The following is a 21,245-nucleotide window of genomic DNA, read 5'->3' as shown; positions in this document are numbered from 1 at the left end:
CCCTCTCCTCGCACCCTCGCACCCTCGCACCCTCGCACCCTCGCACCATATATGCGCCCTCCCGTCCGGGAAATTTCTGGGGCTGGCGGGAGTGGATGGAGGAAGGAAGCAGAAGAGGGAAGGAAGGAAAGAAGGAAGGAAGGTGGGTGGGATATGGGATATGCGGAGAGCCGGGAGATCATGACAGACCAGGAGTCCAGGAGGGCAGGACTCGGGTGCGGGCGGGACGGAGTCGCTGGAAATGGGGGGTGGTGTTTGCGTTAAGCAGTGGGAAATATGTAGAGTAGAGTACGGTAGCTGTGGAGGGCGTCTCCAATTGACTACGGCAGGTAAACTGCCAGCGATCGTTGAGCGCCATCAGCCTTCCTTTCCTCTTGCTCAAGACCACACCTCTCCTCCTCCTCCTTCTTCTCCTCCCTCCTCCCTCCCCCCTCTACCTACCACTCCGACCACATCCCCCCCTCCCTCCCCCCTCTCCCGCCGTATCGTACATTGTGTACCTAGAAAACAGCACAACGGGCCGTCTCCGTCTCCGTACGTACCATACGTACATACCGTGCGTTGTCTCTTCTCCCCCCCTCACCATACATCCTCCCGTTTCTTCGAGGGAATCCCAGTATCCCAGTATTTCCCACCCCATCCACATCCATCCATCCACATCTAGAGTAGGTATCTAGTAAAACAAACATTCCAAACGGGAAGTTTTAGCCGTCCTGTCCTGTCCTGTCCTGTCCTGTCCCATCCCCATCCCCATGACTATTGTTTAGGGCAGGAAGGGAAGGAGGGATCGGGAGTAGCCGAAGGCGACGTGCATAATGCAGCCTGGGCCTGCGAACCTGTGGGCCTGCGGCCTGCGGGCGTCGATCAGGGTACGTGGATTGGTGGAGGGGATTGGTGGAGGGGAACGGAGGGGTGCGCATAAAGCTCTGGAAGCCTGAAGGATGCATGTATGTATGAAGGGTGTAGGCAAGCATGCGGTGGTGGAATCGATCATGGACTGCGAAGGTATCATACATGATGTACATTATGTACGTACGTACATGTAGAGGACCACGGTACGTACGGGGAGATACACAGAGGGCAGATACATTAGGCATGTACACAGAAGGATGCAAGATCGTTACCATGGACATGGGCGATTACCAGGCCCCCTCCCCTTCCCCCGTGGGCCGTGGCATGTACTGTACAATACTCTAGCATGTAGCTATGCGCAAGCCAGAGCTTCTAGAATACGGTATGCATAAGTAGCTCTTTTCTATGGGTCCGAGACGAAGCCTGAATACTTGGGTACTGACTTACTTATCCGCACGCACGCATGATAAGAATCGCATCGATTGCGAGTTTGCACAGCTCGCACACACGCACTCACTCACATACACTCGCACGCATATAAACACGCACGCACACACACAGAAAATCCACGGATCCCCACCACCAAACCAAACCACGCACAACCACCACCTACCACCTACCACCTACACGTGACGGAAATCCGACGGGAGGCTGCATATCCGGCTATTCCCCCAAACCGGGAGTCAGAATGGGGTGGCTGGCTGGCCGGCTGGCTGGTGGGAATAAGCAAAGCAAAGCCAGCGGGCGGTCTTTGTTCTTTTTCCTCCTCTTCTTCTTCACTGGCTGGCTGGCTGGCTCCCCCACTACCCACTCCACTCGAGGAAATGGCCATGTATGTATGATAGATAGGGAGAGACCGGTGGAACGCTGCAGGCGGGCCCCCGAGCAGGGCAGGGCAGGGCAGGGCAGGGCAGGACAGGACAGGACAGCGACAAGTTTGTTTCGGATGCTGTGTCCCCCACCCCACCCCTTCGCCTTACCCACCTACTGGTCGGTCGGTAACTACTCGACTGCGAACTGCCTTGCTCCCTTCCCTTCCCTCCCTCCCTTCCCTCCCTCCCTCCCTCCCTCCCTTCCTTTCCCTTCCCTTTCCTTCCCTTCCCTTCCTCCGCCAGCCAGCCAGCTGTCACGTCCGTCAAGTCTATCGGCCTGTCGCCCGGCCTGTCGCCCGGCTGGCTGGCTGGATGGCTGGCTGGCTTTCGTATCTGCCCTATGCCACACGGCAGACGGACGTGCATCTACGGGAAAAAGAGAAATGGGCAAAAAAAAAAGCAAAAGCAGAAGTGCAAGTGGATGAGGCGGAGGAGGGAGAGGTATTCCTTTGATCGATCGACTGCTGAGTGGCGACTCTGCGAGGCGAGCCCACGCGCAGACCTGCCACGAACGAACGAGCGAACGAACGAATGAACGAACGTACAATGAGCGGTGATAGCCGGGACCGGGGTGGTATGGTATATGCTGCTGTTGCTGCCGTTGCTGCTGCTGCTGCTATTACTGCTGCTGCTATTACTGCTGCTGCTATTACTGCTGCTGCAGATTCCGGAGGCTTGTATGAGGCATGTATGTATCATACGGTAGTTAGTTAAGGTTCGTCACGGAATCTTCTTGCTTCCTCTCTCTGTATCTCTCTTCTTCCGCTTGGAGGAGATTGGATTGTTCGTGCTGCTGCGGTGCTTCCCCCCAACAAGGAGCCAAGGACGACGGCGCACAAAGGCAGGTACGTACAGCAATGCGCGTGGACTGCAGGAGTCAGATGGCGGGTGGGGGAGTGAGTGGAAGGACGAGTGGATGGGGTGGGTGGGTGTGTGGAACTATGTACCAATGACCGAGTCTCGCGCTCTGCTTCTCCTTTTGCTACTCCTCATCATCTTCCGTAATGGCCATGCTCCATGCTCCCCGCTTCCGTAATGGTCATTCTCTCCTCTACCCCTTCCCTTCCGTAATGCTCATCATCACCCCCCCCCCCCCCCCCCCCCCCCCCCCTCCCCATCTTGCACTTGAACCCGAGCCCGAATCAAATGTAGTGAAATGTTAATCATCCACCCACTCACATCCACATCCCCACGAACTCGACCGGCCATCCAACCGTCCACTTATACATACAGCCATACAGCTGTTCAGCTGTCCACTCGACCATCACTCGTGCGTGGCGGTGTCGCTGCAGTGCTGCACTGCTGCTACATAGGTACTACCGTTGAAAAGCGTGAACATGTACAGGAAGCGTGACGAAGCGTGAGGAGTGTCTCACCAGGCCAGGCCAGGCCAGCCCAACTGCTGTTGCTGATGCTGCCCCCCTCCCATTTAAAACGATCTCGACTTCCCACCGGCCGTAATCTTTTCCCTGAAACGACCGAGTTTCGAATTCGCTTCTTTTTTTTCTCCTGCTACTACTACTACTGGGCAGTGAGCACCGACCGTCGTTACTGTCTCGAAGCCCTGTCTGCTCTGCCTGTCTGCTCGGCTTGCTCTACCTGCCTGCTCGGCCCACCCGCCCGCCCACCAGCCTGCCAGACCGCCCCCCAACAAACAATAACGGCCGGCCGTCGTCTTGGACCTGTCTGCCGCAGAGCAAGCAGTCCGAAAGAAATCACCCACGCAGCAGCCTCAACACCGGTACGGAGAACAGGATCTCCCCTCCCTCCCCCCCCATCCACCCCCAGTTTTTTCATGCAGGGTTCGATCCGGAGACAAAGCTCCCTCTCTCTCCCCTGCCTTCCCTTGTTTTTGTTGTTGTTGTCGTTGTTATTGTCGTTGTTGTTGTTGTTGTTGTTGTGGTGGTGGTGGTGGTGGTGGTTGTGGTTGTTGTCGTTGTTATTGATCGTGTGGGTGTGGTGCGTCCCATTTTTTTCTATTCTCTTCTCTGATTGATTGATCGATCGTTGTTGTTCGCGCGGCACCGGTACCGGTCACGCACAGCACAGCCGCGACTGCTTCTTTGAGCTCTCCGGCCTGGCCAATCACCACCCACCCACCGGCCGGTGGCTCGTTCACGGTAGTTTGAATGAACCGGCCGTCCGCAACAACAGCAGCAGGAGCAACAGCAGCAATCCTTTCCCATCGTGAAGGGGGGTCTGATCAAAGTCACCTGCTCCACCCTGCTCTGCTCTGGTGCTTCAGATCCTCTCATTCAGAGCAGCTTTATCGGCTTCCTCATAGATCCCACCCCCACATATCCCCCCATATCCCCCCATATCCCACCCCACCCCACCCAGTGGATATATAAGAAGATTGATAGGACCGTCTTCTGATGGATACGTGCTTCCCCCCCAGGCCTAACAGGACAGGAAAAACCCAGATCAGGAAGTGCCAGAGGCAAAAAAAACGAAAAGAAGAAGGAGCAGGAGAAGCAGAAGGAGAAGCAGAAGGGGGAAAGGAGAAGGAGAATCTCTAGAGCCATCTTCTTTCCGAGCTTGAAGGCCTCTGTTGTACTTGCCACTTAAGGATTGTTGCTGGTTGAGATCATTTTTCGGCCCAGCAGCAGTTCTTGCAGTGCGTGTACCAGTGTTCTGGGAGAAGGTCAAAGACGGAGAGAGAAGAGAGCAATCGGGAGAGAGAGGCAGGAAAAAAAAAGAAAAACCATACGAACCTCCACACAACCCTCGGCAGTCCAAAGCGATAGCCATCCACCGAAAATCAACCCATACGTCCAGCAAAAATAACAAGAAAAGAAAGAAACGAAAAAAACAACCGTCTCTCTCCCTCTGTCCCCCTCCGGGAAAAACGTATCTCTTCGCACAAGATCCAAAAAGACAGAGAATCCATTGCCCCATCGTGATGGCCCACTCGCTAGGCAGCTATCCAGCAAGCAATCAACAGAACGATCAATCCCATCCTTCGTATCGAGTCGATATAAGACCGGCAGATATGTCCCTCCCCACAGGCCTAGGCGATGCCCTTCTTCCTTCAGCTGTGCCGGCTGTACACGTCCGCCGCCCCCCGCACCCGCAGCAGCAGCAGCAGCAGCAGCAGTATCAGGCGCCGACCTTATTGGGAATCGACACTTCCCCCCATCACCCTACCTTCATAGCCCGAGAGGAACAAGATATCGTACCCCAAAGCCCCCAACCGACACCCTTGCCGGTCCGTCCCTCTCATCTTCTGATTCCGACTCCAACTCCAACCCCACCACCACCACCTCTACCTCTACCTCTACCTCAACCTCTACCATCTCTACCACCATCCTCGTCGAAGCCCCAGATGCGACGTCCCAACCGTGCAAACAAACCTCCGAGCTCGGCCGCCTCCAAGGAGAGGGTGTTAAGGCCCCAGGCCCCGGAGGGGAAAGTCAACTTTCCATGCCATGAGGATTCATTGGACGAGGAGCAAAAGCACCAGCTCAGGAAGATGCAGCTCTATCCGGCTGATGGCGTAAGTCGTTACTGCCGAAAGATACCTTTCAGAGGATCCAAGGGCCAGCTGTTTGAGATTACGGGACGGCATGAGTTCAACCGTAAGTCATACCCTCCCTCCCTCCCCCTTCCCCCCTCCCCACCCCCTCCAGCCACACACCAACTCCCGTTTATTCCCTTCCTTTTTCCCTTTTCCTTTTTTTCTTTCCTTTTTTCCTTTATGCCGACGGAGAGATGATGAGACATCTCCGTCCCGGAACACGGAGGCGACGAGGGGACGTCCGTGCTGACTCATTGCCGGCCTTTGTCGCACAAACTTGAATAGTCTACGAGTACAGTTTTGTAGCGAATAATACGCTGGGTGAGCCAACGCGGTGGTGGATCATGTGGGACTACTCGACGGGCTTCGTTCGCGTCCACGACTTCTTTAACTGTTGCAAACCTGGAAAGGTAAGTCCTCCGAACGTGTGAGGTGTGAGGGGTGGGTGGGAATGATGTGCGGTCAGGACTTACTTTTGGCTTCAGACCGAGCCGGGAAATGCTCTCAAACCGAGCATCAATTCAAATCTGGCGGCAATCTGCCCCAATATCACTGGAGGCCAGCTCCATGCTCAAGGTATGTTTGAAGTGGGCCCCGATGGTTTTTTTTTATTTTTATATCCCGTTGTGAACCCCGAGTCGGACGTTGTCGGGTACGGAGTGATAACCGATGCAACGCAAACCTTACAGGATATTGGTTCCCATACGAGGCCGCGAGAGCGATGGCAACCAGGTTCTGTTGGAGAATAAGGTTCGCATTGACGATAGTCTTCGGGAAAGACTTCCCCAGGGATTGCCTGGATCCAGAGAAGGATAAAGAGGAATTCGGTCGATACAACATAGATGCAGCCATCATCGTCGCATGCACGGACAGAGTCCGCAAACTCAAGCAGATTGAAGCTTCACGTAGTCAAAAACAACGGGAATCCAAAGCTTCCTCCACGAGCAACTTCACGCCGTCCAATTCGAGATACGCAACTCCGCCCGAAGGCACCTATACTCCACCACGTTCGACGTATCCAACGGCTTCGCCCGAACTCGCAGGCTCCATGACGAAGGATCAGACAACACACGGTGGCAGATACTTTGACCCCGTCCGCGACAGCTCGAAGTCGGGCCCGTTCGACTCGAGCAACAACAGCAACAGCAATCGCCGTGGTCAACATCTGTACCCGTCCCTTCCCAGTCCGGGCGGCTGGGCGAACGCACTCCCTTCTCCTACCGCCACTTCTCCCCTGAATCAGTATCATCACTTTGATCAGCAATTCCTGCAGCACCCGCTGCCCGAGAGCTCGGTACGTATGGACCGCGGCAGCAGCTCTCGCTATCAGCCCTCTCGTCAGTACCAACAGTACAGCTACGCGATCGGGCAAAGAATACCCACGCCCGCCCATGGGATCGGAGGGGAGGGTGGAGGCGGGAGAGGATACGGATGTTCACCGCACCAGCAAATGTGGCGGAGTCCAGCCGAGGCATCTATCCCTTCGACGCCGTACTACACCCCACGGCAACCGCACAAACGGTTAAGCATGGCCAGCAGCAGCGCCAACCCCGGATACCTCTGCGACACGCCGTTGTACCCCCCCATCATGCCCCCCCCGGCCGAACAATTCCAGGAATATACACAACCGTTCTCGCCAGCGCTAGCCCCAGAGCTGCCGCAAGTAATCCCGCAGCGCAGAGAATCAACCGAGGCCTGCCACCACCTCGATCCCGCACACCTGTCGAAGCGTCGCAGGATCTCGGGTCACGCCCACGCCCACGCCCACGCCCAGGGTCCAGAGGGCTTCGAACACGAGGATGATTACCGCGCGAGGATGTTTGTCAGACCACCACCGCCGCCGCCGCCGCAGCAGCAGCAGCCAGCCGTCCTGGATCCCTCCGTCGAGGCTGAGGGCGATGTAGCGCAGGCCGCGGCGGGATTGATGTGTCTCAACCAGCAGGATATCGAGCTCGAGAGGGAGAATAGTCGCAGGAGGAACAGTACCTGATCTGGGCTGAGTCCGCACGGATTTCCTTTTGCTTTGTTTTGTTTTTTTGTTTTTTTCTCTTTTGGTTGTTTTGTTTTTTTTTCTCTTTTGGTTGTTTTGGTTGTTTTCTTTTTGGATTTCATACGGTACTTGGTCGTTGGTTTTGGGTTTTGGTTTCCCGCCTTGCTTGCGTTTGCTTTGCTTTGTTTTGCTTTTCGAACCTTATTGATTTACCCCCCCACCGCCCACCGCCCACACCCACACTTTCGTCTCCACCATGTACGATGATGTTGATGATGATGATGATGATGACGATGCTCCTATCGTTGTCTATATCTTGTTGCCAATAACTTGCTGTCACAATTCCTTGGTTGTTATACGTTTCAGATTTCCGATTTCCGATTTCATTTTTCCATTTTCCTTTGTCTGTCTATCTATCTGTCTGTCTGATTAGATAAAAGGGGGGAGGGGGAAAGGGGGGCATATATACTTACACTTAGAAATCGCCGTGCTTTGCTTTTGCTTTCCTTTGATTGTTTCGCTTGTTTCGCTTGTTTCGGAGTTTTTTCTGTGTTTTTCTGTGTTTCTGTCTTTTCTTTTTCCCCTTTCTTGAACTTGGGCGAGTTAGTTACCTAGGTGTTTTTGCTTGCTTGCTTGATGATGAATTGATGAAGTTACGGCCTGCAAATCTACTCTGCATAAGTACATACTCGAGTAGGTACGTGGTCCCGAGGACCCAGGACTCAGGACTCAGGAGCAAGCGAATGGATTTATCAGCGCGGAGTCGGAGTCGGGGTCAGATTCGGAGTGGGAGTGGGGCTCAGTGTGGAGCGCGGGTGATGCTTCGTGAATCGTGATACTCTACTCTACTACCTGTACTCTACATACAGGGAAGAGCACTCGTATGATATCTACTCTGTGCAGATCCCGTATCACTGATACCACCAATTCATCATTCGGCCCGGAACTTGCACCATCGCCGCATGAGTTTGTAATCCGGCCACGGAAATCCGCGGTTAGGCCGATTAGGCATGTTAGACAATCGGGCCGGCACGGAATTGCGGGGACGGGATACTAATCGTCTAGGCAACCGTCTAGGCCCGTGCCGAAGACGCCATGGCCTACGGGATGGTGCTGCTGGTGGTGCTGCTGCTGCTGCTGCTGGTGCTGGGAGTGCTGGTGCTGCTGCTGTTGGTGGTGGCGGTGTGCCCTGGGGGCATGGCGTATGGCATACTAGGTGTATATAAGAGGTCGTGACGTCGGTCGTAACTCATCGTATACTAGTACTCACAAACCAACAAACTCACAAACTCATCCAAACGCACACATCTACACCCACATAACCACACGCACATCACCCAGCCCAAACGTAAAAGCAAAAGCAATGTCCAACCAAAGGCTCACACTGTACCTACCCTCCCGCTCCCCCTCCGCCCGCTCCACCCCATCACCGCCCACTAACGAAACCCCCCTCCAACCCGCAGCTACACCAACCGCTACTGCCCCTGGGCGCACCGGGCGCACATCGCGCTGTCGGAGCTGGGCCTCGAGTTCGACGAGGTTTCGATCGACCTGTCGAAGCCGCGGGAGGCGTGGTATCTCGCGATCAATCCCGTGAGTTACTCTCGGCTGGAGGGGATGCAGTGAAAATTGATGGCGGGTGAATATGGGAGACGGTGCTAATGGGGATATGGTACGCAGAGGGGCTTGGTGCCCGCGCTCAAAATCGGCGACGACGAGATCCTCATCGAGAGTGGGATTATCACGCAGTATCTGGGTTTGTCATCCTGATGCTTATTGCTTGGGGATGTTGGTGGTGGTGCTGATGACGAGTAACTAGCCGACGTTTACGCGCCGCGTCTCCTCCCTGCGACGGGCAGCGCCGCCGCGGCGCTGCAGCGCGCGCGGATCTCTCTCTTCGTGGACGTATTCGCGAGCGCGTTCGGGTCCGCGCTGACGGGGATCCTGATCGCAGCGCGGACCACTGCGGAGAAGGAGGCGAAAGCGCATGCTGTGGTTGCCGCGGTGAAGCGCGATCTCGTCCCGCTGCTGGCTGACGCGGCGCCGTTTTTTGGCGGGAGCAAGGAGCTTACGCTCGCCGAGGTCAATACGGCGAGTTTTGTACTGAGGGTCTATGCCCTTGGCACGGAGGAGTATGGGTGGTTCCCTAGCTTCCTGCTGAAGGAGCTCAAGGAGATCGAGGTCTGGCAGAAGTGGGTCGATGCGCTGCTGGCGCAGAAGAGTGTTACCGCTATTTGGAATCAACAGGAGAATGCGGAGGTGTGGAGAAGTAAGTTGGCCAAATTGGAGGAGGAGAGGAAGGTGTAGAGTGGTGGTTGGATGGATGGTTGGATGGATGATGGATGGATGGATGGGTGGGTGGAATTGAAGAATCATGAAATATAATTCTTGACACGGATGAATTGGCATCATGGATACTCGGGCATGTGTGTGTGTGTGTGTGTGATTAATCCGCCGCTTGTAATGGCACCGCACCGTTCCACACATCAAACTCGTCCCCCCTCCAAGCCCACGCAACACAATAGTGCCTAGCGAGCATCCTCCACTCCTCAACCTCATCCAGCATCTCCAATCTCGCAATCCTCTCCTTCTCCTCGTCAGCCACCCAATTCTCGCTGATGTAGTATACATCCGCCGCCTCCTGCCTGGTCGTATACCCCAGCGTCCGGAACCGCAACCGCTGCCGCTCCAGCGTCGAGTATCTCTTCAACGTCTTGAGCACGATCCCGCGCGCCGCCAGATTCTGTATCATCACCTTCCCGAAGGCATCCTCGCCGCCGATGGGCTCATACACTGCCATACCCACGCTCGCCGAAAAGTCCGTCGTTGTCCACCTCACAATGTCATCGGCCTCCTCGGGCGAGAGGTATATCAGACAGCACTCGGACAAGAACAGCGTGGGGATATCTTTTAGCTCGACGCCGGTGGGAGGTTCGCACCCGGGGCGCAGCGACCGCAGGTCCAGCGGGTGGATGTAGTAGCTGCCGTCCGCGGCCAGTGACCCGGCGGCCTCGTCGACCGCGGTGATCTCCTGCGAGGGTAGTAGTTTGTTGCGCAGGATCGAGGCGATCTTCGGCGTCGTGACAGCGGCGAAGTCGATTTCGTGGTAGACCAGGTTGCGCAGCACATCTGCGGGGAGTGACTGCCGCAGGCGGAAGTAGCGCGTGTCGCTGCCCGCGCCGAACGAGATGATCTGCTTCCGCTGCGTGGGTGGCGTGCTGAGAAGGAATATATTGACTAGACGGTCCAGCGCCGTGGTGCGCACAAAGGTTCCTGCCCACCCGTCACACGCTCCGTCAACACAATCGACGCCACATTGTTTGTCCGAGAAAGAGAGAAAAAAAAAGAGCTAACCTCGGTTGATCAGGGGGAACTTCCGCGTTCCCCTCTGCTGGCAGAAGGCTTTCGCAAAGTCATCGTGGAGGTAGCCGGTGTCCACGGCGGACAACCGCGACTGCGATGCGTCTTGATCGGTTTGCTGCACGGTGCGGTCCTTGCTGTCTTTTGTTTCCGCGCTGGAGCTGCTGGCTATATTGCGAAGTCGCTGGGCGCCGAGGGTCGGGATACGCGGTGTTGCATTTGGCGTTGGCAGACGAAGGGGGTTCATAGTTTCGTTTCGTTGTTCCGAGCGCACCGTGGGGAAGCTTCGTCGCGCACCTGCTGCTGCGGGGGTGAAGTGAGTTGAAGCTAGTTACTCTAGAGCAGTTAGTTAGCCAGATGACGTTCGGAATGGCATGTCCAGGGGCAGTCGCCCACGTGCTGCCGACATTCATTGCGCATCACTCGATGTCTCGGATTTTACGAGGAGTTGCGATGCGATGCCATTCCAACTGCATGAGTTAATTTCGTGTTGTTGGACGCCTCTTTTACACTGCAGGATGCCTCTGGACCGGAGAGTCCCCCTCCCCCAGAGCGCAAGTGCATGCGGTCCAGCCTCCGAGGCGATACATATCTTCTACTACTCTACCGGGGCCAAGTCGCGTCAAGACTCAACGGAGCTCTCCCCGACCTCGTCCGGGGCGCAATCTCGCCAATCGTCCGTATCAGGCAGCCCGGTAAACAGGTAAAGACATCATAACTTCCCCAAGGAGAAATGAGGCCGTGCGAGGGGGAGATGTCAGCTGTTCCCACACGTTGTGTGGGTTCATTTTTTTTCTTTCCTTTTTATCGTTTCGTTTCCTTACAATCGACGTCAACGTCATCTAACACCGGTGCTGGATAGGTGGATAGGGTTGTATGATACAATACCTAGGGCGAATTGCCTCGCATTGTATGGTTCTGTAGGAGATGGGGCAGAGTACCTGGGTAGATATCCCCCCAAATCTAAGGCTGGCCCCTTGTTTCGAAAACATTGGACGAGAAAACCGTTTTAATACCTACTCTACCTACACTATCAGGGGGGAGACCGTCATCCACCATTTTCCGTTATCACACTCTCCATCTCCATCTCCATCTCTCTCATCTACCCGCATTCAGGCAGATTCTGAAGACGAAGCTCGGCCATCTCCAGTTCTGACACGCACAGAGGTAGGTAGATATGTAGAGATTATGTGAGATCGCCCACCGGCTTTCTGCCGATCGCCGCCAGAATTCATACCCGAGTACATATGTACCCGTAGATACCTATGCAAGTACGGATTTTGAGTTTATGTTTTTCTGGCATGGGGGGCGCGTAAAGACCTATAGATATCTATCAGAAGAATAGAATTATAGAAGTATATATAAGCAGTGTCCACCCTCCGTGCTGCCGCTGACAGCCGCCAACGACAAACTGTGTTGACTTTCGGCTCGGTGAGACCGTCCAAAATATACCGACACCGGCCTACCTGTGTAGAGTAACCACTAGATAACTAGTAGATACCGACGCCGGTCGTCGGTCGAGCGTGCGATGACTCGGAGTCCCTGAACACAGACGATGTATCCTCTCCAGTAGTTCGGTGATCCCCCATCTCCCATCCCCCATCCCTCCCCAGTCCGTGCGAGCTCGCTCGCATCTTTTTGAACGATTTTCAATCAACTCCGCGCACGCACAGGCGGCCCTAGTTAGTTACAGTAGTTATGTAGGGAAGTGGATTCGCCGACCCGATTGCTTGCCTGCCTGCCTTCCCCACAGAAATTCCCCCCGTTCGTCAAATTTGATCGTCGCAGCGGTTGGATAAAATACAAGACGAGACAAGCGATCGGTGGTTAGATACTCTATATACTGGACCAGTTGTTCGTTTTCGGTGGGGGATCAGCGGATGATGCTTGCTTGCTTACTCTACTTGCACACGACAAACATCCCGCCCTCTTCGCCGGAGGGGGAGGGGGAGGGGGGAGGGGGAGGGCATTGATTGAGGCGCCGCCGTCGGTTGTCAATTTAGAGTGATTGGCTCCTCGCTCGTTAGGGGCGCGGACCGTGGGCCCATTGCCGTTGCTGAAAGGATGAGGGAAATTTTTATCTGGGGGGGAGGGGGATGTGAATCTCTGGCGGATATCATTGTCCAGACAGATTGTGACGGGCACCGCATGGAGAGTAACGTAATTCACCATGCCGTACTGTAGATATCCTCATAGACGCGCGATAGAAGAGGCAAGTAAAACTCAATTGCAACTGACAAGGCGTTTGTCACTCACATCCATCATCCATCACACCACATACACCGCATCTGTGCCGTCGGGCCAGAGAGCAGAAGCGAATACACGCCTTCCTGATGTGCATGTGTCGTCCTCCACCGGGGCTCTACCCCGGGGACTTGGCAGGCACCAAACAACCCGAACGCCACGGCGAATGCAGGGCCAGGAGAGGGCGAGACTGGTCACTGAGCCGCTATGTATGTAGGTCGATTAGGGCCGCGATCGATGATGGCTCAGGAGTCGGAATTTGACTGTCGGGACCCCCAAAGAGAGGCCGCCCACAGAGCATCTACCATAGGTAGTACTCTGTTACTGTAGAATGAACTTCTAGAGCTCGCGCGACGACGACTGCTAAATTACGCCATCAATTGCGAACGGTTTTTATTAAACCACCATAGGTAACTAATGCTTGGTTGTCTGGTCCATGTCAGGAACCAACAGCTCTTCGGTTCGGCTCCATGTAAGCCAACCCCTGAACCATCAACTCACCGTGCACCACCACCACCTCCCCACCCTCGTTGGCGGGTGAGGGGCGAAATCGTACAGCTCATTTCCCCAGTGAGTAAGTTTGCGCCCATATCGGGATAGAGCCGTCGCCAGAAGCACCAATAAAGGCGCCTAGATGGTTTCTGCACCAATCAGGGACTGTCTCCAGCCTGGGCATGCAGTACCAGCGCCTGGAGAAGAGGAACCGAGGAAGAGGGCAGCATTTTGTGTGTGGTGTGTTGTATGTGGTGTGTTGTGTGTGGTGTGGGTGTGTCGGTGTGGGTGTGTCGGTGTGTGGGCATCACAAGTTTGTGGCACCGTATCTCATTTGACGACATGGCCTGGCTGCCTGTAGTGATGCCCCCCCGGAGGCGCGTCTCGGGTTATCATGCGAAGTGTTCCCATAATTCTCTTCCTCTTCTTCTTCTCTTCTGCTTCCTCACTTCCTACCGGCCCAGTCAATCGCTCCTTGTCGTCAATCGAGTCCTTGTACTCTCCACGCTCTTTTCAGCAACAAACGGGATCCTGTAGATAGAATACCCGCAACACTCATTCTTTGCGCAAAGCAATAATCGCAGCCAGCTTTTTAACAAGCATAATTTTATCGTCGGATTCATCCACACACCTTCTTTCGGGATGCGTTCAATCACTTTCGCCGCCGTGTGGCTTCTCGTCGCCGGCCAAGCCCTTGCTATCGATCATCGCACGCAGTTCGAGCGGAGGCATACACATCACAAGCTCCACAAGAAAGATGCTTTGCCCGTTTTTAACGTCGCCGGATCCGGTATTACCAAGAGGTCGACTTGCGAGTTCCCCAAGGGAGAGGGAATGGTTGAGGTTGCGCCGAAAGGAATGAACGGCGGATGGGCCATGTCCCCAGATCAACCTTGCAAGCCGTACGTATATCCCCATGACGCGAGAAAATCTATCCGTATGCTGATGGAGAAATAGTGGAATGTACTGCCCATACGCATGCCCACCGTAAGTAACGCCGTGATGGTACAATGGTTGTGCGCAGACGAACTAATGGTGCGTGACAGTGGTCAGCTCATGGCACAATGGAATCCGGATGCAACAGAATACAAGTACCCTCAGTCAATGGTAAGTGCAATGCGAATCATAGTCCGTCACTCGTGCTAACTTCGTTCCGTCTTTAGGATGGTGGGCTGTACTGTGACGAGGATGGAAATGTCTCCAAGCCGTTCCCCAATAAGCCATATTGCTATGATGGTGTTGGAACAGTCCAGTGCAAGAACACAGCTGGTGCATCGGTTGCCATTTGCCAGACTGTCCTGCCTGGGAATGAGGCCATGCTGATCCCAACCAACGTCGATGGCGAGGCCATTCTTGCCGTTCCCGGTACCGATTACTGGGCCAAGACCGCTGCACACTACTATGTCAACCCTCCTGGAGTTAGCACCACAGAAGGCTGTGTCTGGGGCACCAAGGATAAGCCGGTTGGAAATGTCAGTACAAACGCTGATGATCAAGATTTGCTGGTTGAATACTGACATGTGTTTTAGTGGGCTCCCTATGTTGCTGGTGCCAATGCTATGGATGATGGAGAGACTTTCGTGACCGTCGGATGGAACCCCATCTACATCGAGCCTGATGTCGCCTTCCGTGATGAGATGCCAAATTATGGTGTCCGCATTGAGGTTTGATTCACTGATCCCACACTCCCTCCCCTATCATTTAACATTTGTCTGACTTGTATTTTAGTGCGACGGCGACTGCAATGGCCTCCCCTGTGAAATCGACCCCAGCAAGCACGGCGTCAACGAGGTTTCCCAGAATAACCCACCAGGAGCTGGTGGTGCCAACTTCTGTGTCGTCGGTGTTCCCAAGGGCTCAACAGCAACCATCGTTGTGTTCAGCAAGGACGGAAAATCTGAAGATGTCCCAGTCGCTTCTCCGAAAGACGATGAGGAGGAGGAGGAGGAGGAGGATGAGGAGCCAGAGCAGGAGGAGGAAGAGGAGGAGGAAGAAGAAGACAAAGAGGAGGTTGAGGTTGAGGTTGAGGTGTACTCCAAGGCCGACGACAAGGAAGCTGGAGGGGATGATGAGAAGGAGATCCCAGATAAATCTTCGTCGTATGTTGCCCCATCCGAAACTTCTTTGGCATCACCCAAGCCCACATCTTCGTCATCCAGCTCTGCAACCGCCACTAGCACCGACTCGGAAACCTCGACATCGTCCTCAGACTCGGAAGAGACCTCATCGTCGGACTCCTATCACGAGAGTAAGAAGCCGAGTACCTCGTTTTACACGACCTCAAAGCTCAGTTATGAAGCGTCTGCTACGGGCGGCAGTTACGCAGCAAGCGCAACCGGTACGAACGGCACTCGAACGTCCCCCAACATCCCCCTCGACGACAATCTTGCGTCGTCCGCTAGCTCAATCGGGCTATCCACGCTCGTCCTCGGCCTGATAGCCTCGATCGCCGTAGCGTTCAGCGCCTCATTCGAGTAATCGCCCCTCCTGATGATTTTGGTTGGTGTCATTTCTCTTCTTGCTCTAGTTTGTTTTGCCTGAAATACCCCCCCTCTTCAGCGCACACTTTGATGGATTGATGTTTTGAGACGAGAACGATATTGGCGTGTGGTGTTTTTTTTGTGTTTTTTTGGTTTGCTATGTTTGTCTTTTCTTGTGTCATGTCTGCTGGAAACGATCCTTCTCATTCTCTTCCTTTAATTCTTCGACGTATCTGAGTATATTTTTATGTGGTGTGCTGTCATTGATGATACCCTATATCCTGTACTTTAATTGTATTTGTTGTCCATGGGGAGGATGGTTTTTTGGTAATGAGCCCGGAGGCTTTTTGATCGTTTCTTTTTGCTCCGAGGAATCAGTGCCGGTAGTTGAGCATCTGCTCCGCGGTGCGCGTGTATAGTATTGTACACACTGCATTCTCTTCCGCCCAGCCAGCCCACTTGAGTGGCCTTCAATTCTCACTGTAAACAATACTTTTCCGCCCTCTGTCCGTACATATCCTCATGTCTTTTGTCGGTCCCGCCTAGGGGGGCCGAGGCTTGCTTATGTATCATAAGCAAATAAAAGTAAACAATCCGCTGCTCGATTGACTTCATGGATCCCGGTGATTTCGCGTAGGTATCATGTATGCACCCCAGATTCCCAGAATCGCCGCCTGAAGAAGCGAGATTTCGAGCGCAAGGTTTAGGCGGGTCAGAACGTTATCGCCATCGGCAGTGAAAGCGGGGCGGTCGTCGTGAGGACGGGGGATGAGAGTAAAGAGTGGTGCGGAGAGTGGTGCGGAGTGTAGATGGAAGCGAGTGAGATGGATCAAACTCCACGGAACTTTGGGGGAGGAGGAGGAGAGAGAGGCTAGTACTTATGCGGACAGCTGTGCATTGCATTACTGGCCGTCATGGTCCATCATCAGTGCCACATATATCGACGGTTCCACGCTCGCCAACAAAACAATCACTCGACTGAGCAACCATACAGTACCGCAGAATCTCAAAAAAGAAACAAACCGAGCCCCGTATTGAACGGCCGCAAAAGAGCGTCCTCCCCACGGTTGCTATCCTTGTACAGCTGATGGACCTTGCACCACCTGGGAAATTCGCTCCAACTGAGCTATCATCACTGCCTAGTGTTTTTCGCTGCTCGCGAAATTTTGAACCCGCAAGGCGACGAGAACCCACCACTCATAAGAAATGTACAAGTACAACCCACCGCCATAAGCAGAGAACCCCTCGGATTCGTAGAAGATTGCTGAACGGTGCTCCCCCCCCTGTGCGAACGTGGAAGACGTGTGCCAGACAACCACTATATCATCGCACACTCTCCTTCCTTCTCCATATCTTCACCAACACTTGTATCCTGTCACATACACTTTAGCGAAGAGATATTCATGTATGTTTCTTGAGGGCGCTGCCGGCGTGGATCTGTTTTCTACACATCTACATTCTCTATTCTTTCTTCTGTCCTTCGTCTCACCCTCGTAACCTTACTCTACAAAACTCTAGGATTCAGCCCACCCAACGCCGGCGGGCTGAGCTGGGCTGCATGCTCAACGGCTCCCGCGCGGCTGCCAGATCAGCCCATGGGCTTTCGGGCTATTGCCTGCACTGATTACTAGGCTGCTGAGTATGTAGGTAATCTGCAATCCCTATTATTGGCTAGACAACTAGATTGCGTCCGACAGATAGTTACTCTACGCGGATGGACGATCGGTCCTACCTATTCCAAGGCGGTGGTTGTTTTGGCGTAAACATGGATCGTGATTCGTGCGTGCGTCCGGAATTCAGCAACATGCGGACGATCGTGTTGTCTATAGGCAAGGCCTTTCTGACCTCCAGCGCTCAGTCCGGAGCCGAGTCAATGCCTCCAAGCCGCCATGGCCATGGCCAGGTCTCCAAGAAACCGCTTTCATGCCAGCAGATGTAAACCGAAACTGCGAGTGAGATCTAGGTACAACGACCCATTGAGATTGGATAGGCAGCAAACACCGTGCCGCGATAATCATCGTACACCTCGCCCAACGCAAACAGCAAGATATGGCCCACCCCGGAGCGTAGAAGTCGGTCGCATGATTGCTGCCGCACTCCGTAACACGGCAAACTTCACAGGAAATCACCCGTGTATGGTATAGGCTGTCGCGTTGAACAGGAAAAAGCAATCAGCAATACTCCAGATACGCCGCCATAGTCATGATTATGACCAAAAACAATCAGCAACGTAAAGCGATGGAGTGCGCAGGAACTCAGGCCATTGCAAACCAGTATGTACCTTGTACTCGAAGGTTGTCGTTGTACACAGCATGGGCGAAGGCGGCAGACCGAAACAACGCCGTGATCGACTCGCATGTCAGTATCCCTGATGTGCGAACCGGTTTGTCGGAGGATTATCAGTCGGGGTTATCACGTATGATGTAGAGTATGTACCATGCCGGACTCTGGGGTTGGCAGTCTCTGTCGCAGCATGCACTGCCACAGGTGGCTGGTGCCTCATCTTAATAAGAAGATCCCCTCCCCTCGACCAACCACTGCCGCCTGTCCGCCTCCCACCACCACCATCATCATCACCCCTCCACCACTTCACTTACCGAGAGCACTAAGACAAGCGTTTCCCACCACCACCGCCACCAAGCTTTAGTCCCTTAGCGACCGGGCCCAAGAATAATATATCGATCACTTTATTCGCCGCCGCACACTCTGCTCGAGCGCATTCCCGGGTGGAATCTTACCTGAAAGCGAAAGCGAAGCTACAAAACGGGAATGTGAGTGATCAGTGAGGATACGTATGCGTGACTCTGCCTGCTTCTGCCCACTTGCTTCTTTCCCCGTCGCAGCCCGGACTGCTCTCCCCCCCAGCTTGCTCACCTTACCACGCGTCCCCTGTCAGCACACATTCACCCTACCTTATCGACTGCTGCTGCTGGCTTGCCCTGTCCCGTCCGCCGCTGTGGCTACCTGCTGTGCGATTCATCAGGCAAATCATCCTAACAAGCGAGTCGCGATACAGATAGCACAAGACACGACACCATCACGACACGACACAACACAACACGACGACACACGAACACGCGCACAACACACACGCTCTCATCTCCCTCCCCAGTACCAGCACCGAGATAGTTACCTACCTCTAACTTCCGCACAAATCCAATCCATCTTGATCCTTACATCGACCCACCCAATCCCTCCTCTCCACTACCCCCAGTTCGCATCTATCCCAACTCAGCAATATTCGTCGGAAAAAAAAGGAATCGAGGATAGCCACTTACAGCGTCATCGCCCACTCATCCTACTAGTAGGCACCGCGCCAGTCGTGCCGCGTCATCGATTATCGTTCAATCATCTGCAACTACATACACATCGCACAACATGCATCCCCCAACTCCCAGAAGCACTCCGTCGCCGACCACAGAGAAGGAGCCGTCGAAATCGCCATTGCCGTCGTACGTATCGCCGGCACCGTCATTGCAATCATCAAAGAGCCCGTCGGTTGCGTCGGAATCGTCATCCCATCAACGCAAACGTCAGCGAATCGACAATGGATCGTCGCGAACTCCCTCGCCTGCACCCTTGACGCCTCCACACTCATCCCATGCATCGCCCGTCCCCGAGTCGCCTGCCGCCCCCTACCAACTCCCCAAGCCGCGCGCAAACTTCAACTCGCTCTCGCCGGAACTCCAGAAACACATCATCACCGACTTGGTCGCGCTGACGGTGACACCGCTCGAGGAAATCCCCGACTATGCGTCCACCCAACAGGACCCCCGTTACATGAACCAGCCCATGCTCATGCTCCTGCATCGTTACCGAGTCCTGACCAAGCTATCGACCGTCAACTCGTTCTGGCGCGCAACCATCGCGCCGATGATTGCGCGCGGACCCCGGATCGTTGTCAGTGCGCGCGAGCTAAGCGCGTTGGCGGGAAACGAGTACGACATCCCGGGCAAGACGGTGATTCGCCCCCTAGTGCCCCGCAACGCGTGGTATGGCAGCTATCAGCCAAGCAACGATGGACTTCCCAAGAGAGTTCGCACCAAGAACTCGGCGTCTATAGATACGCGAGAGGCCGTTTGCTGGATGACGAACCTACCGTGGAGGCAGGATAATTCCGAGATTGGCCAGAGATGGCCGCGTTGGTATATCTTGGACTGCATGCGTTACGATCTCGAAGACCTGAAGGTCGAGAGGCTGGGTCTTCTCGCGGCACAGCAAGGTTAGTAGTGGTTTGCCTGCTCCCCTCTTCTCCTTGCGCCCCGGCTGATGTATATCTATTTATTTCGCAGCGCTGCTGGCCGATGCTTTAAACGCAACGATCCCGAATCACGAAAGGATCACTAAGCTCCACCTTGAAGTGCACCATCCAATGGGTTTTGTGCGCCCCTTTGAAGAACGGTTTGAGAATCTCTACCGTCACTCCCCCGAGACGCAGCACCTTTGCCCACGTTTGCTCTACCACAAGGACACGCTTGAGTCCCTGTCGTTCCGCAACGTCGCCATCTGCTCCACGCTCGAGCCAATGGCGTTTACGAGACTACAGAACCTGGATCTCTACTTCGTCAACAACTGGCCTGGCCTGTGCCAGGACCATTTCCCGGATCCGCATGATCGGGAGTACAATTCGATCGCTGCTGAGGTCGACGGTCTGTACTACACGTTGAGAAAACTGATCTGCAACAAGCCACACGTCCGCGTTTGGGTGGCGACGACGTTCGATCGTCAGAACCCCAAGACCAAAGACTACGTGTGCGATCACGCACTCCTCATACACAGCCACAATGGGCAGACGTTCCTCAACCCCAACGAGACGGAGTACTGGTGGCTCATCAGGGACGGAGCTCTTCCGGTCCCGGAAGAAGATGAGGAGGAAGACTACAGCGATGCCGATTGGGTCGAGGACGAGGTCATCTCGATCAAAGATGACGACGAGGACGAAGACACCGAGCAGGCGGACGAAGGGGAAGAAGAAGATGAAGACGGAAAGGCAAAGGGCCGCCGTCCCACTACCCGTGCGAGCGGAAGTGAGAGGAAGATTGCGCCCGCGCCCGCTGCTGCTCCTGTAGCAACGCAGGCTCACAGGCCGTTGAAGATCCGTTGATGATTGGGGACGAGCACCATCATATCTGTGAGGCATGATTTGAAAATTTGGGGTTGGGTTTGGGGTTGGGGCTAGGCTAGGTTGGGTTGGGATTAGACCGGTGTTATGGCGTGTGAGGGTGTGCCTCTTTTTTTTTTGTTTTGTTCTTTTGGCTGCCCATTTCATCTCAACTTTGCTGTTCTTTTCTTTTTCTTTTTCTTCTTTCTTCTTTCTTCTTTCACCGTATGTATTCTCTTTACTCGAGTACTTACTTGTGCGCCTGGTTTGGATATCATATGCGACGACGACGACGACGACATGCGTACTCTACGGCTCTACTGTCTACTGTTTTTTG

The 21,245-nt window shown here is 54.4% G+C and overlaps 5 protein-coding genes across 5 annotated transcripts; 4 read left to right on the top strand and 1 right to left on the bottom strand.

Moving 5' to 3' along the window:
- Positions 1–5,049: 5,049 nt before the first annotated feature.
- BZA05DRAFT_475205 (uncharacterized protein) lies at positions 5,050–7,295 on the top strand (the record flags this gene model as incomplete). The annotated part of the gene is made up of 4 exons (XM_051488172.1): positions 5,050–5,302; positions 5,527–5,651; positions 5,727–5,817; positions 5,931–7,295. The coding sequence occupies 4 exons, from the start codon at positions 5,050–5,052 to the stop codon at positions 7,229–7,231; spliced, it is 1,770 nt and encodes a 589-aa protein (XP_051337966.1). The 3' UTR covers positions 7,232–7,295.
- A 1,031-nt stretch (positions 7,296–8,326) lies between these two features.
- On the top strand, positions 8,327–9,538 carry BZA05DRAFT_426298 (uncharacterized protein; the record flags this gene model as incomplete). Its single annotated transcript, XM_051486003.1, has 4 exons — positions 8,327–8,433; positions 8,695–8,824; positions 8,912–8,987; positions 9,051–9,538. 4 exons carry the CDS (start codon positions 8,327–8,329, stop codon positions 9,536–9,538), a joined length of 801 nt encoding a protein of 266 aa, XP_051337965.1.
- A 100-nt stretch (positions 9,539–9,638) lies between these two features.
- Positions 9,639–10,946, bottom strand: BZA05DRAFT_89531 (S-adenosyl-L-methionine-dependent methyltransferase). The gene is made up of 2 exons (XM_051488766.1): positions 10,586–10,946; positions 9,639–10,504 (listed from the first exon to the last, which is right to left on the bottom strand). The coding sequence occupies exons 1-2, from the start codon at positions 10,836–10,838 to the stop codon at positions 9,678–9,680; spliced, it is 1,080 nt and encodes a 359-aa protein (XP_051337964.1). The 5' UTR covers positions 10,839–10,946; the 3' UTR covers positions 9,639–9,677.
- A 2,722-nt stretch (positions 10,947–13,668) lies between these two features.
- BZA05DRAFT_89506 (uncharacterized protein) lies at positions 13,669–15,943 on the top strand. The gene is made up of 6 exons (XM_051488765.1): positions 13,669–14,229; positions 14,285–14,314; positions 14,374–14,434; positions 14,491–14,799; positions 14,857–14,991; positions 15,056–15,943. The coding sequence occupies exons 1-6, from the start codon at positions 13,970–13,972 to the stop codon at positions 15,803–15,805; spliced, it is 1,545 nt and encodes a 514-aa protein (XP_051337963.1). The 5' UTR covers positions 13,669–13,969; the 3' UTR covers positions 15,806–15,943.
- A 2,933-nt stretch (positions 15,944–18,876) lies between these two features.
- Positions 18,877–21,023, top strand: BZA05DRAFT_89494 (uncharacterized protein). Its single transcript, XM_051488764.1, has 2 exons — positions 18,877–20,029; positions 20,100–21,023. Exons 1-2 carry the CDS (start codon positions 19,186–19,188, stop codon positions 20,909–20,911), a joined length of 1,656 nt encoding a protein of 551 aa, XP_051337962.1. The 5' UTR covers positions 18,877–19,185; the 3' UTR covers positions 20,912–21,023.
- Positions 21,024–21,245: the final 222 nt, after the last annotated feature.

This window comes from Tricharina praecox (genome assembly GCF_024521635.1).
Source record: "Tricharina praecox strain CBS 144465 chromosome Unknown BZA05scaffold_18, whole genome shotgun sequence".
NCBI lineage: Eukaryota > Fungi > Ascomycota > Pezizomycetes > Pezizales > Pyronemataceae > Tricharina > Tricharina praecox.
Note: the sequence above shows the minus strand (reverse complement) of the source record. Positions and strands in the feature narration are given on the sequence as shown.

Bases quoted from the DNA above. Each gene is read 5' to 3' on its own strand.
- BZA05DRAFT_89531 (XM_051488766.1), bottom strand. From the start codon at position 10,838: ATGAACCCCCTTCGTCTGCCAACGCCAAATGCAACACCGCGTATCCCG. The intron at 10,505-10,585 runs GTTAGCTCTTTT...ACGGGTGGGCAG, and splicing joins GTTCCCCCTGATCAACCGAG to GAACCTTTGTGCGCACCACG.
- BZA05DRAFT_89506 (XM_051488765.1), top strand. From the start codon at position 13,970: ATGCGTTCAATCACTTTCGCCGCCGTGTGGCTTCTCGTCGCCGGCCAA. The intron at 14,230-14,284 runs GTACGTATATCC...ATGGAGAAATAG, and splicing joins CCAGATCAACCTTGCAAGCC to TGGAATGTACTGCCCATACG. The intron at 14,435-14,490 runs GTAAGTGCAATG...TTCCGTCTTTAG, and splicing joins ACAAGTACCCTCAGTCAATG to GATGGTGGGCTGTACTGTGA.
- BZA05DRAFT_89494 (XM_051488764.1), top strand. From the start codon at position 19,186: ATGCATCCCCCAACTCCCAGAAGCACTCCGTCGCCGACCACAGAGAAG. The intron at 20,030-20,099 runs GTTAGTAGTGGT...TTTATTTCGCAG, and splicing joins TCTTCTCGCGGCACAGCAAG to CGCTGCTGGCCGATGCTTTA.